This window comes from Drosophila nasuta, chromosome 2L (genome assembly GCF_023558535.2).
Source record: "Drosophila nasuta strain 15112-1781.00 chromosome 2L, ASM2355853v1, whole genome shotgun sequence".
Taxonomy (NCBI): domain Eukaryota; kingdom Metazoa; phylum Arthropoda; class Insecta; order Diptera; family Drosophilidae; genus Drosophila; species Drosophila nasuta.
In genome coordinates, this window is record NC_083455.1 from 9,305,424 (window position 1) to 9,319,683 (window position 14,260).

Below are 14,260 nucleotides of genomic sequence, written 5' to 3' on the forward strand. Positions count from 1 at the left end.
AAATAACAATTAGTTACTGAAGCAGTGGTATTCATTTTAGTTGCCAAACGCTTAGAACATTTCCTACAAGATTTAGGATTTTAAATTAAAATTTAATATAAGATATTTTGAAAATTTGCTTGCTTCGTAACGATAACTCTTTTTATAAAGATTTTAAATTGTTAAATCATTGAATTTCTTCATTTTGAAAACTTTTATAAATATTCTTACTTCATAAAGGATCTTAAAATCATTGCAATGCTTTTTTCAGCAAATAGTTAGTGAAACATTTTGAATCATGATACTTGTTGCAAAACCTAATTCACATATTTAATGAAGGAATTTAAATCTTAAAATCATGATAATTTTAAACACTGTTTTTGTCGCACCCTTAAGGCTCTTTTCATAAAGAATATTTTAAGGTATCTGCATGTTTTGGTGCACTATAATTTCCATGCTTCTTTCCACTCTTCGGGCTGGTAAAATTCCATACGTCTGCCATATTATTAAGTTATCAAGTCTAATTAATGGCAGCCTTGGCAGGAACGTTTCACTCTTTGTGTTCTTGAGACTTTTTTCTTTTTTGTTGCTGTTCATTTTGGTTTTGGCAAAAGGGTTTCTCTGTGTGTGTGCTATAACAGCACTTTAAGAGCCATGTCAACTTGTTTCCCAAGCGAATAGTGTGAACAGAAGAAGAACTTTGTGTTCAACTCCAGAGCCCAGAACAAGTGTGCTAAGAATAAGAATATGCATGCGACAAAATATTTGAATATTCACAGACTGGAGATGACCTTGTTCCCACAGAACTAAACTGTACAGTGGCTACTTTTGTAGCCCCGTTTTGTTTAATTTACTTGACGACGATTTCTGTTTGTTGTTGTGTTTGTTTCTGTAGCTTTTGTGCGGTTTCATTTCATTTCATTTCGTTTCGTTTCGTTTACGAAAGCTATGCCATCAGCAAAAGTAGAAGGCAGAATGAAACAGAAAAAAATAAATAAACTTAATCAAGCGACCGCAGAATGAAGAAATCAAAAGGTAGCCACGATAAATTCAAATCAAAGTCGGGTCTAATTTATGGGCTAGCTTCCCAATGACTTTGACTGGAGACACTCAAAGCACGAAGCATCTGCAATCGTTGCACGTAGCTTTTCCGCTGCACCCACGTTTCCCAGCTGTTGTCTGATCTGATCCACATGCTGATCTCTCAGTGTTGGTTGTGTGTTGATTAAACGCCCATCTACTTTCCCGGCGTCATTCCGTTTCGACTAACTGGGCTTATCACTTTGCCCGCCTGACTGACGGCCATTCAAGTGTTGGCTTTTGCGTTCTTAACTGCCACTTTGCTGCAATTCTCGTGCCCATTCCCGTTCCCGTTGAGGCGTGTCATCGCCTAAGTCTTTGAAGCTGAAGCTTCTCTTCTGCATTCTCATCCATTGTTGTTGTTGCCTCTCCCGTGCGGATCTCTTGTGCTACTTCCAAGCAAATTTGGCACACAGTATTTCCTCCTTCTCCTCCTTCTGTTGCTGCTGTTGCTGCTGCTGTTTCTCAATCTCATTTTCTCATTCCGCAACCAAGACAAATGTTTGTCGTTCTGCCTGTTTGGCTGCCTCATCTTCTTCATTTTGCCATTCAAAATGTTGAATTTTTTCATTTTTTACTTTTTTGCCTAATGGCATTTTTATGCATTGCAAATTGTGCTGCGCCTGTGTTTCGGTTAGGAATTTTTTGTAAAGTCATATAGTACTGAACAAAAAAAAAAAACGCGAAATTGAGAAAAAGATGACAGAAACACTGACAGTGCCTCTCCAGAGGTCTAAAACTGGCACATAATGGGCGTTACCCAGTTCCGAGATAAGATTGATTTATTGCTGGACTCGGCAAAACTCTTGCACTAAATGAGTTGTGGAAATAATGATGAGATGTAACTTAGGAAAGAACTAGCAACTGTATATTTTCTTTACTGATCCGTTCAGACTAAGCTGATTTTGCATATTTTAGAGGAATGACACATTCATCTAGAATTCAAAACATGATCAGCAAGAACTCTGTGTCATATGGTGAAATTCTTCAATCAATGAGTAAGAATGCTGAAGAATACTCTCAGATGTGCGTGACTGTGAAAGACCAAGAATTAATTGCAAAAACTGGTAATATTTATGGATAAATAAAGAATGCAAAATGAAATACTTAAAAATAAATTTCAAGAATTTAATTGTTCAAAATATCTTTATTTATTTGAGGTACAGTATTTGAATATTAAACGAATTGGTACTTAGAATAGATAACAAATTGATAATATTAAAATAGCTTAATATTATTTATAAATATAACATTAATTTAAATATATTTATCAATCATCTTTATATATTTTGAATGTAGTACTACATCAATATACCAAAATAAACACACGGTATATTTTTAGTATTTTTATATATGTTTTTTGGTATATTTCTTGCATATCGTTTTATTGAAAATGGGTAGCGGGTAACTCACAGTCGAGCACACACGATCTTAGCTTTCTCACTTGTTAGAACTATTTTTAATATGAAAATTAATCGATCTGAAAAATGGATGACGTTATGTTAATCTTGTTATAGTTTAAAAGCAAACATGTTAAGTAGAATTCGTTAGAATTAGATAATGTTAATAACTATTCTATTCTAGTTTTAATGAATGAAATTCAGATTATTCTAAGCAACTTTAAATCAATAAAATCAATGTTGAGTCAACCCACGAGAGTCGCAAAAAAATACTACAAAGTCTCTCGCTCGATCTTCACAATGAGCTCGATTTTATTCATTCATTACGCATTTGGAATAATTGTTAAGACGCATTAAGAACACGATATGGTTGCTAAGCCGAAACGTAAACAAGATAAATGCCGATTTATACAATTATTAATAACAACAGCAGCAGAAAAGATGAAATTCAACAATAATAATGAGAATAGCGACAAAGTGAAGTGAAGCAAGCTTGCAAATCGCATTTTTGCATAATGACAACAACGATGACGAAGATGAACTCTATAGTTTGTCAAGTTGGGAATCGAGAGTGAAAGACAGAGAGGAGAGGGAGGGGAAGAGTAGCCTAATAAATTGCCACACAAAAGTCTCAACAAGTTTTGCGGTTTTCCCACGAGTTTTGTGTGTGTGTGTTTTATTGTTGTGTGTTTTATTTTGCATTTGCTCAAGTGATTTAGCGATTTAGTGTTTGTTGCCCATAAAATGTCACCAGTTACACTGCAAGAAATAAAAGTGTGGCATAGTTACGAAAACAGGAATCGACATCGAATTCGACATCGAATCGAATCGAATCGAAATGCAAAGAAACCGAAACTGTAATCAAATTATTAGACCACAACAATTTGGCCGCAAGGTTGGCTGTGAAACGCTTTGAGCATTTCATTAGAGCAGAAAATATGATTTATAATGAGCTAAGCGAATTTGCATGAAACAAATCCAAAAGTAAAACCAATTCAAAGCACAAAAACAAAAAACAGAAGGCGTGCCACAAAACACGAGATCAATTATGTGCTCAGACCCTACGTTTATAGAGGTAGATATAGAGTCCGTCTATTTACCACTTGCATTCAGTTTTCATATCGAAACTTCCTGCTATGCGCTGACGGTGAAAACTTCCAGTTGAAATATCTCAACGTGTTGCACAACTCCTGAGAATGGTCGAGCAACAACAACCACAAAAGTAACAAGCAACCAGCAAGCAGCAACAAGCAAGCAGCAAACAACTGCAACAATAAACAATACTCGACGCTACCTTTGGCGCCGAATTTCGTAAGTTTCCCGCAACTGAAAATGGCCAAAAGGCAGCCTGAAGAAGCCGCAGCAATTGCACAAAATAAAAATTCATGTAAAACGGTCAACTTCCCATAGCGACAAGACAATCCAATACCCTGTGATCAGTCTGTTGCAATGGGCAATGTTGCAAGAAAGCTTCATAAAAAGAGCTCAAATTAAGCGTATTAATTATAAACCGTGATTAAATTATATTCAGAGCTACTCATACTCTTCTTATTTACGAGTATGTTACTTATAATTGAGAAATTATTATAGAGAAATATATATGGTGATATTTAATCATCTTATTTATTTTAGTTATTAGTGTGAAAATTGGTCATTGGTCATTTAGTGTGATAGGTAGAGTGTGATTAGGTAAAGAAACATCTAATAATAATTAGTCTTCAATAAAATAAATTATATTTATTTGTTTGAATTTCTAGTTAATTTATTTATTTATTTCAATGAAAGTGAGTTCACTTTCATAGAGTGTCGCCACTAAACAGCGTATTTAACTTTATGATAAATTATATGATTTTATGGTTAAACATTAACATTTTTTTATTATGCCATAAATTATACATTTTGTATTACCCTTTAGTCAACACATTACAGGGTATCTAAAACCAAAATGAGATTGCAATTGTGTAAAGCTTTATTGTGTAGGAGTTGAGAGTTCGTCTTTGACTTGGAGTTGAAGCTAGAGTTTTTAGATCTACGTCGACAATTGTTTGCACTTTTGTATTAAACTCTGTTTGAGACAAAGACTAAGGCAAAGACTTTGGGAGCAGACGAAAATGTTAATGAATCTTTTAATTTTAAGCTGCAAATCAAATGGAGCTCTGACTCACAGACAGTCACAGCCACCAAGCTTTTTTTGGTAGCCAGACAGAAAGTGAAAGTCCATTCATCCATCTCCATCCAAAGTGTGCAAAATAGTATGAATAGAAATGCGAGCGCGCCTTTTGTTTAAATTTTTCGTGCGTTTCACACGCAAGTTTATTACACTTTCAACTTTGACAGCGAGTGTGCGAAAAAAAATAAAAAATACAGCGCACAGTCAAAATCAACAGCAAACTAAACAACAATAAAAAAAATGAGTAACGAAATGAAAACTGCAATCAGAGAGTTGGTAACCGAAGCAGACTTGGCGAAAGGTGTTAAAACACATTCGATATGCATAGAGTATATAGTGAACTATATAGTATTCAACAGTCGAGGAATGAGATCACTTGGGTCAATTAGCTTAAGCAGACATTCAACTTGGGAGGAAGCTTTGACTACGAGTTGAAAATGAAGGAAATTCGAAATTGGAAATGTTGAATGTCTCTTCAAATGCCAATCACGTTGACCGATTTATCACTGTCTACCTATAAACAAAAAACCTTTGCTTTTCTACACTTGCTAAACGCTGTTATTTTTTTGTTGTTAACACTTTTACTAATACAACGTATTAGTGAAACTTAAAGACAAAGGAAAGCCTTGCACAACTCAAGTGATAAAGCAATTTACTTTAATGTTTTATCTGATAACTGGCAATCGGAACAATGCAAGGTCTTCAAGTGCATCAAGATATTTCTTTTAATAACGAGTTATACTCGTAGTACTCTTTGTTTTATCTCGTTACGTATAGTGATTCTTGTTTAGATAAATATTACTATCTCTATTATATTGAAGAGAGTCTAACATACTTTCTTACTAGTTTTGTTAACAATTTGTAATACTTTAGTTACATACTTTTTTAGCATTTGTTTTGATATCACTTGATAAGCTGAATCCTTCTGTAAACTCTTTGCTTTGGCTGACAATCAGCTGCATTTTGGTTTATTTTGAATGTAGTACTTCAACAGTACTCCAAGTATAGTCTTTGGTATATTTTAGTAATTTTGCGGTATATTGTGTGGTATATTTTCAGAACAATATCGCACTGTTTTGCTTTTATTGAATATGGTTAGCGGGTATTTCACAATCGAGCACCCTCGACTGTAGCTTTCTTACTTGTTTTCTTATACGACTTTGCAAACTTCATGTATTTCAGAATTTTGACATCTAGGAATATTTTAGTATATTTGGTTTATATTATTTGGTATATTTTAAGAATAATACCGCACTGCTTTGCTTTATTCAATACGAGTAGCGGATATCTCACAGTCGAGCACACTCGATTTACTTGTTTTACTATATTTATTTGCCAACTCCAAGTTTTTAAGTTTTTGGACATCTTGATGACATTTTTAGAACCTTTTATAATAAACAAAATACTCCACAATTAGCGCGCACAATATATTGATGCAGAAAATAAAATTACTCTATTTAGTATACATTAAAAGATCGCAAATATTTAGCCCCATAAAGCTATTTTCTATATTTTCAGTTGTAATATAACAGAATATTCGACCGAAGTTTTCATACTTTACAATTTCATTAACACCAAATAGAATTCTAAAATTACACTGATATTGAGATAGCATCGCTGCTCTTGACTGCAGCTTCGACTAGTTGTAAATAATGCTGAGAATAGTTTTGCTACTCGTATAATTTGATAATTGAATCGTGATTAGTTGTTCGTGAAGTTTGCAGCGTGTTTACTTAGCTCGTTTATCAATCGCCTTGTGCCCAATGTTCCACAGGTATCGCTTAGCACAGTAATCAGACTGTGATATGATTCGTGTGATAAGCCTTATCACAGATACGTTCTTACGTAGTTCTTTGAGTGTGATTTTGAGTGATTCGGGCGTGCTGCACTGTGTGCTGACCAAATGGCTGACCAGTTTGGTTTTGCCAGCTCGTGTGGAAAGAGGAGGCTCGTCATGCCCCAAATATGTGGTAAGCGGCAGCAGCATCAAGCGGCATCTGCAAATGACTTTGTTCCCGAATGTGGTAGCAATACTTTTGCTTATTTACAATCATTATCTGCCCGCATCCCACTTCTCTGCATCTCTCTCTCTTTCTCTCGAGACTGCATCGCTCGGCAGTCGCACGATTCGCCAATTCGCCGATTCGCGCTGCGTTGAAAAATATTAAATTGTAAATAAATACAAAAAGGCAAAAGCAAAAGAATTATGTTCGTGTCGCCGTCGACGCGGCGAATGCGATTGTATTATAGCGACTGTGACTGTGCCTGTGTCTGTGACTGCGTCTGTGTTGTGTTTTATTTTATTTTGTTGTTTTTTCTGTTATTTTGTGTTTTTTTTAGTACATAAGTTGTAGTACTCAAGCGCACCTCAGACGCTGCGGTCGTTGGTCGGAAATGTCGTTAGTTGTTGCCTTCACTTTTCGTTTCCACATTGGTTTTTGTTGTTATCGCGACACACACCTTTCGCCTCCAGGCCTCCGCCGCGTGTGCTAAACGAACGCTTGTTTTAGTACTAAATCGAACACTGCGAAAATTGGCAACGAACCCGCATCGAACATTTTTTAACTTTTTGCCCAATTTCTCGCGCATTTCCTGTGTTGTTTGTGTGTGTGTAAATTTTTGTTACGCTTATCACAGCGCACAATTTGTTATGTTATGCATTCAATTCTATGAAAGATAACAAACAAACTATAATACGACATTTAACTCTCGACGCAATGAGCTAAATACGAAATAAAAAAAATAATAGAAAATTGTATATATGAAAAAAATAATCGTGCTTGGTGTTAAAAAATATATTGTGTGGTTTTAGCACATCGTTAAAGGATTACACAGAAAGCCAAAGCAAACGAAACATCCGATTCTTAACGAACACAGGTGAGAAATCTGCACTCAGTGGGCGTGACTTGTCAAAAGTAAACTCCGCTTCTATATATGTATCTAAGAGATAAAGAACCTCAGGCTTGTGTGTTGAAAAATTATGACTATTGCAGCACTGATGTGTGTGTTTAATGTTGCAAAAAGCTTTTAAATATTGACACTTGGCTGAAGTTCGCAAGTTGATCAACTGAGAAGATTATGAAAGCTTTCTAATCTAGTACTAAATGAAAAGCGATCTGGCTAGGCTTTTACAAAAGTACCTCAAATGAATTGAATCCCCTAAATTTAGTGATTCATGGTTCCAGCGTGTTGCGATACAACTTTTCTTAGTACATATGCGCTAAGAGTAATTTTGCAATGTGTGCAATAAGAAGTTTTAGAACATAAGTACTAAAAAAGTACTAAACTGTTGAAAATTGCAGTTTCCAAGCCCAAACGACTTTAGTTCAATATGAATATACAAAAGTATACTAAATACTTTCTTAAAAGCATGACTCAAGTTTCCATTATTTTATAATGCACAAATGTTAATATATAAAACTGTGTTAAAATAGTGTTGATGTTGAAATCTAGCTATATTACAAATAAGCTCGTCATATCGATAAGAATAACAATAATGCCATGAAATCCGAAAGCACACACAAATGTTTTTATATGTGGGCATTTTTTCCCTCATTGGGAATACTTATTACGATATTATATGGCTAAGTGCTGCGATACTTGGGTCATGAAGGCAAGTGAGTCATTTGACAATAAGGAAAGAGGCGCGCCGCGGAGCAAAACAAACGTGCTCACATTGTGCATGGTCGGATGCAAAACAGAGAGATCCCCTTTATTCCATAATTCACTTGAGCTTTGTTGTTTATGAAAGGCCAACAACTGGCCGCAACAACAACAACAGCAAGAACAACAGCAGAAGCAGCAGCAGCAAGAAATTGTTCAAAATTTATATGAACCAAAATAAACAGAGATTCATAAGCAGCGCAGAGAATCGAAGCAAAGGAGCCAAAAACAGAAACAATGCGTAGCCATGCCGGCAAAAAGAAACAGAAGAAGAAAATGAAAACACACACAAGAAAGTTCGATATGCTTTGCAAAAGGGGTTGATTAAAAGATACCCTCTTGATTTTTGTATTTTTTTATATCTTTTAGCTCATTTCTTCTAAAGTGGAAGTCCAGTTGCTTAGTTTTGTTAGCAGTTGATTAGGTATTATAATTTTATAATCTCATTAGAGATTTTAATAAATTAAGACTGGTGATAAATTATAAATTTAGTATTGATTTTTATTAGTATTCCATAATATTATTTGCTTCTTTATTTAAGATACAGTTAGAGAACAAATTAAGAATTGAGTATTTCAAAAATAAATTTATTCAAGCTTAATAACATTTAAATTGATTGCTATAAAATTGCAGCTTCTACTTTTTGTTTGTTTAAATCTATTTTTTTCATTATTTTTCCGATTGTACTAAAATCTTCAGGAATTAAACATGTTATGCAAATAAAAAGTGAATGCTTTTATTAGGAAGTGAAGAGTGAGCATCTGAAGTTAATAAAGCTTATAAGCTGATAGCTATTAGAAACACTCAGCGGTCTAATCGACCCTTTTCTTACTATGCTCTCAGTACAGGGTATGAGAAAATCAACAAAATACGAAACAATTTATAACTGCACATTTCTGTGGCAAGTGAACTTTTGCAATTAAAAAAGCTGCTGGCAACTGGCAACTGGCAGACGGAGCGTGATCCCAAACAGTTCGGATAATACAATAGAAGGCCAGATGGCCGCAGCTAGAGTTTTAAACGCTTTTCCGCAATCTCTGACCAAATACTTTACGTACACACTGTACGCACGAACGGCGCGAAGAGAAAGATCAACCAGACTACTATCTAATAAAATAATTTATGCTTTTCTAAGAACATTTTCCTGCCCTTCTCGCTGTAGTTGTTGTTGTTGTTGTTGTTATTGTCGCTTCTTAGGCCTCCTTTTTTTTAGACATTTTATTTATAGAAGAGTACGAAATGTGACGCATTTCGTTTAATTTGGCATGTGAACTTATTTATTTATTTATTTTTGTTGCTTGTTGGCTCGCTTTTCGTTTTTTACTTCGAGTGAATGACTTGTGTGCGCTGTTTTTTCTTTTTGTTGTTGTTGTATTTAGTACATGTGACAATCTCTCTCAATTGAACAACGCATTATCACTAATGAAATAGCCCCTGCAGACGACACACAACAATTGTGTATACACGAAAGTATATTTGTAACTTTTTCGTTTATCATTTGCCTTCCTCATGTGTCGTTTTTTCGCACTGTTCCAAAGTTCAGGGTAGTGGGCTTAGTGGGCCAAGAAATTGATGGATGCACTGGGCAAAGCCAAAAGTAAATAACTTCCGATTTATAATTATTTTTATTGTATATAGGGTGTCTCTTCGATCGGTAATTTTCCGTCATATGTACAACATACAAAGTTGCTTCTATCTTATCTATTTTCTCAAGTATCTCTGCTTAAAAAAAAAAGGCAACCTTCAACTTTTGGTGTTGTATACAATTATTCTATCTCGTCTCGACGATAAGCTGTCGAGGAAGCCAAAGATACAAGATTGATGTCATTCTGCTGCTGTGATTTTTATGTTGCCTACTCGATGCCATCTAATACCCTACATGTGTTTTCTTTTTCCTCCTCCGTTGGTTTGTTCGACAGCTGTCAAAGTGTTCTGTTTACAGCCAAGACCATTTTGAATATTGCGCTGATTAATTGGTCATGATTTGTTACAGTTATGACAGCTTTTCTTATTATACCAAGAAGAAGCGGCTTGAAAGTGAAAACTGTTGAAATGACGTAAAATAAATCTGTTCTAAACAGCGCCAACATTATAAATAATCGTTCAGCTGTTGATGCCGCTGTGTCATGCATTGGCAAAATACAAAAAGACGTCAATATATGGGGTGCTAAAAGCGTGCTAAATTGTAATACTTTGAAGTCGAAAGTATAGATTCAGTTCAAATTGCTTAATTGTCCGAAAAGTGTGTTTAATATTTTAATAAATAGATCGTTCAGCTGTTGACCCCGCTTAGTCATGCATTGGCAAAAGACGTCAATGTTTTGGTGTACTAAACATGTGCTAAATTTCATTACTTTGAAGTCGACAGTATAAAATCAGTTGAATATTGTCTTATCGGCTGAAAAGCGTTTGGTTGTTCAAGATAGTGAAATGTATTAATTTAAAAAAATCAGAGCTTGTTGTAAATCACTTTTCTACTTCACATAAATCTTCGCTTTTTTTAGGCGACAGCAATAAATTTCATCAAAATAAAGCAAACATAATCCACAATGCGTATTAAAATTGTGCTAAATTGTTCAAGGTTGAAGCTGATAATATCAGAATCAGTATTTAAATGTTGTAGATTATAAAGCATATGACATAAATTGTGTTCTAAAAATTAGTTAACTGTACTAAATTACTTAGAGAAACAAGTCAATAAATTTCAATACCCCCAAAAGCAAATATAATTTCCAAATTTCGTAGCTCTAAAATCACAGTGATTGAGTTGTTCATTAAACCAGACGAACTGGCAGACAGACGTCCATCACGTCCAATAATAAATATTTTGTTTAGGACTGTGTTTTGCTTGTTAATCATTATAGTACACAATTTGCAATCAAGCCAACAACCTGATATTGAGCCAATGCCTGTCGAATGATTGAAATCAATCTATTGCAATGATATTAACACTAGTCACTGTTTACCTGGCAATGCCTTGACATATCTCTTGGATCTCAAACAATTGGCCTGTTTATTTCACAATTCTATACTCGCACTTTTTCGCCCAAATTAAATTTCTTTGTAAATTTTTGTGGAGCGCGGATATTGTGCAATATATTGTGTGTATATTTCCAATCGATTTATAAATAACTTGAGTTTACATAGCACAAATTGCGAAGTAAACAACAGGTCGAATGCCCCAAGTGACGTTAAGGCGAAAACAAATTTTCCCTGTTTATATGGTGGAATCGAATGAAACTAAATACAACAAAATTGAAATGCCAGAACAGTTCTCAACTCAGCTCTCTCCCGTATGACATTGAAAAGTGCGGACAGGGAATTGGGTTATCGCTTGTTTTGCTCCATGTGCTTCTCCGATGTGGCGTGAAAATACTTTAAACAAAATCTAGAAATTGTAATGTATACTATGTACTCAAGTATTAAATGCAGCCTGACAACACAAAGCAAACAACTACTTGCGACTCTCGAGTCTCGTTTCGCCGATCAACGATCACCGATCGCGTCGATCGCCCACTGCGCGAATTGCAGTTCGACAGGAGCCGATTTCCAATTATATTTGTATTCATAATTTATATTTATAGTACATTTCGCCATGTGCACAGCATACAAAACTATATATTAGCATTCGACTGGAGCAATTAAATGCGCCCACGTCTCACTATTAATCGTGTATTGAGCTTCGGGCACCATCCAAGTCTTGACAACATCAACTAAAATATGCTAAAAAAGTTATTTATTGTCTCTGAATAGCTTGTCTTTTATGACACTCATTAACATTCTCTGAATAGATTCATTGAGAAACATTCCTAAATGGGGTTTCTGCATTTAAAATTATTCGTTGCTTTAGGTAAAACATATTTTATTAAGTAGGTGAATTAAGTTATTCATTTGAAGTGCACCAAAAACGGAAAGTTGTATAAAAAGTCTTTCTAGCTTTATTGAGTCTCAATTTTCAACCATGTTGGGTATATTGTTAGTCAAAAAAGGGATTTCATTTAAATTTTTATTTATCAACAATTTTACAAACACCAAAGTGCTCTAAAATTGTCTATACTTAGATTTTTTCTCATTTTCCATTTTGAATACTTTATTATAATTTAAATTGTTTCTTCTTTATTTAAAAATACTTCATCAGTGTTTTGAATTTTCAAATGTGCCAAAGTGTACTAAAATGTTCTAAACTTGATATTATTTATAGTAAAATAATTAAAAACTATCGTTTCGTAATCGTATCGTAATGTATAATACACTTAAATTTGATATTCTTCATTAATGATTAAAATATGCAAAATGTTTGAAAAAGTACTAAAGTGTTCTAAAATGTTATTTATTAGATTTTATGTTTGCATTGATTATAAAATAATAATTCTTATTTTAAAAAGAGACGCAAATAACAAATGTACCAAAGTGTACTAAAATGCTCTAAATATGTTTTGACCAATTCGTTAATTTTTATTATTATTTATTAAATAGTAAAGCTAAAAACTATGCAAGAAACGAATGTATATTAATTCTATTTAAATATTTTTCATTAACAATTTAAATTGAAAAATTCAACAAAAGTGTACTAAAATACTTTATATTTGTATGTATTGCGTTTCTTGTTTAAATTACAGTAATAATAAGCAATATTCATTTTTTGTATAGTATAAAAAAGGTTGTAAGGTATTATTCATCAATGATTTTAAAATGTACCAAAGTGTACTTAAACGTACTTAATTTGAATTGCAGTAAATATTGGCATTCCCAGCCTTATTTTGTGACCACATTTACTGCGACTGCTATCACCAATTTGTACTAACGTTTTGCCATTGTTGCGGTTTTTGTTTTGTTTGTTTTTTTTGCAGATATCGTTTTCGCTTATCGAAAATACAAAAAAAAGTCTGTACCGAATGCTGCCGCCAAATTGCAGAGTAACTCAAACTGAAAATAATTGCGATAAGGCAAATGGAAATAAATGGTACTATGTGCCTCAGTTGCATTCAATGAGGAGAACCTGAAGAATCAGAAACGAACCGATGTGATACTTGGAGACTAAGCATTGCAACAACGATATAAATACATTAGTGTTAACCATTTAGCGCTAGACAAAAGCTACATAGGAATACCACAAACAGATATAATTCTACTTCTACTTCTACAAAAAAAAGACTTGAGCTGAAACACTTGCCAAATTCAACATGGAACACTTGGATCTGGCTGGTTATCTGAACACACCAGTTAACTGGAATCTGGGTGCATTTGAGCACCAAGGTGAGTGCAATACTGATAATAGTTTTATATATTCTTGGAGTGTTGGATGAAGTGATTTAAAAGACTAAGGAAGTGACCTATAAATATATAATTCAAGAAAGCAATTTAATCAGAAAAAGTTATGTACTATATACCACCTAGTCGATTAAAAGCAAGAGCTATAAATAAAGCTGTCGCAATCAATGACGCTGCATTGCTTAAATAATCCTTCTTGAGTTGTTATAAACAATGAAAGCAGTCTACGGTGCCTTTGCTTGGGTTTTTCTTATCTTTTTATCTTTGACATATGACACTAGTTTGAATTTTTCGCTATTGAACAACTTAAGTCGAAAGCTCTTTAAAACTACTACACTTTATTCAACTCTTAAAGCTTAAAGTCAATCGATTTAGTAGATCAAGCTATCAACAAGCTTTATTGAACTTTGAAAGCTCATATTACACAATATTGCTCTTTTGAAAGCCTACATGTAGTGGATTAAGTTAGCATTAAGCTTTTATCAAATTTGAAAGCTTTTTTATGTGTGCTAAATTATTCCGATTGCAGTTTCAATTTAATAATTATACTCAACATTTGCTTAAGTAGCAATTGCTCTGCTTCTTCAAATTAAAAATTAATCTCACAGTCACTTGCAGCCAGTGTCATTAGCTGCACTGTCTGTGATTGATGTCGTCTATTAGTGTCGCTTTAGACTAATGTCATTGGCATACAAAC

The 14,260-nt window shown here is 34.0% G+C and overlaps 1 protein-coding gene across 8 annotated transcripts in view; it reads left to right on the top strand.

Annotated features, from left to right (window-relative positions):
* Positions 1-14,260, top strand: part of LOC132783436 (putative uncharacterized protein DDB_G0277255) — a 61,530-nt gene that overhangs the window by 9,578 nt on the left and 37,692 nt on the right. For 4 of the 8 annotated variants that reach the window (XM_060788582.1, XM_060788584.1, XM_060788586.1 and 1 more), the window contains exons 1-2: positions 7,012-7,506; positions 13,143-13,548. In XM_060788582.1, the coding sequence (XP_060644565.1) occupies positions 13,476-13,548 (73 nt within the window). In that variant the 5' untranslated portion in view covers positions 7,012-7,506; positions 13,143-13,475. Of the gene's footprint in view, positions 1-7,011; positions 7,507-13,142; positions 13,549-14,260 lie in introns of those variants that run through there. The other 4 variants (XM_060788588.1, XM_060788589.1, XM_060788590.1 and 1 more) reach the window with 2 other exon arrangements.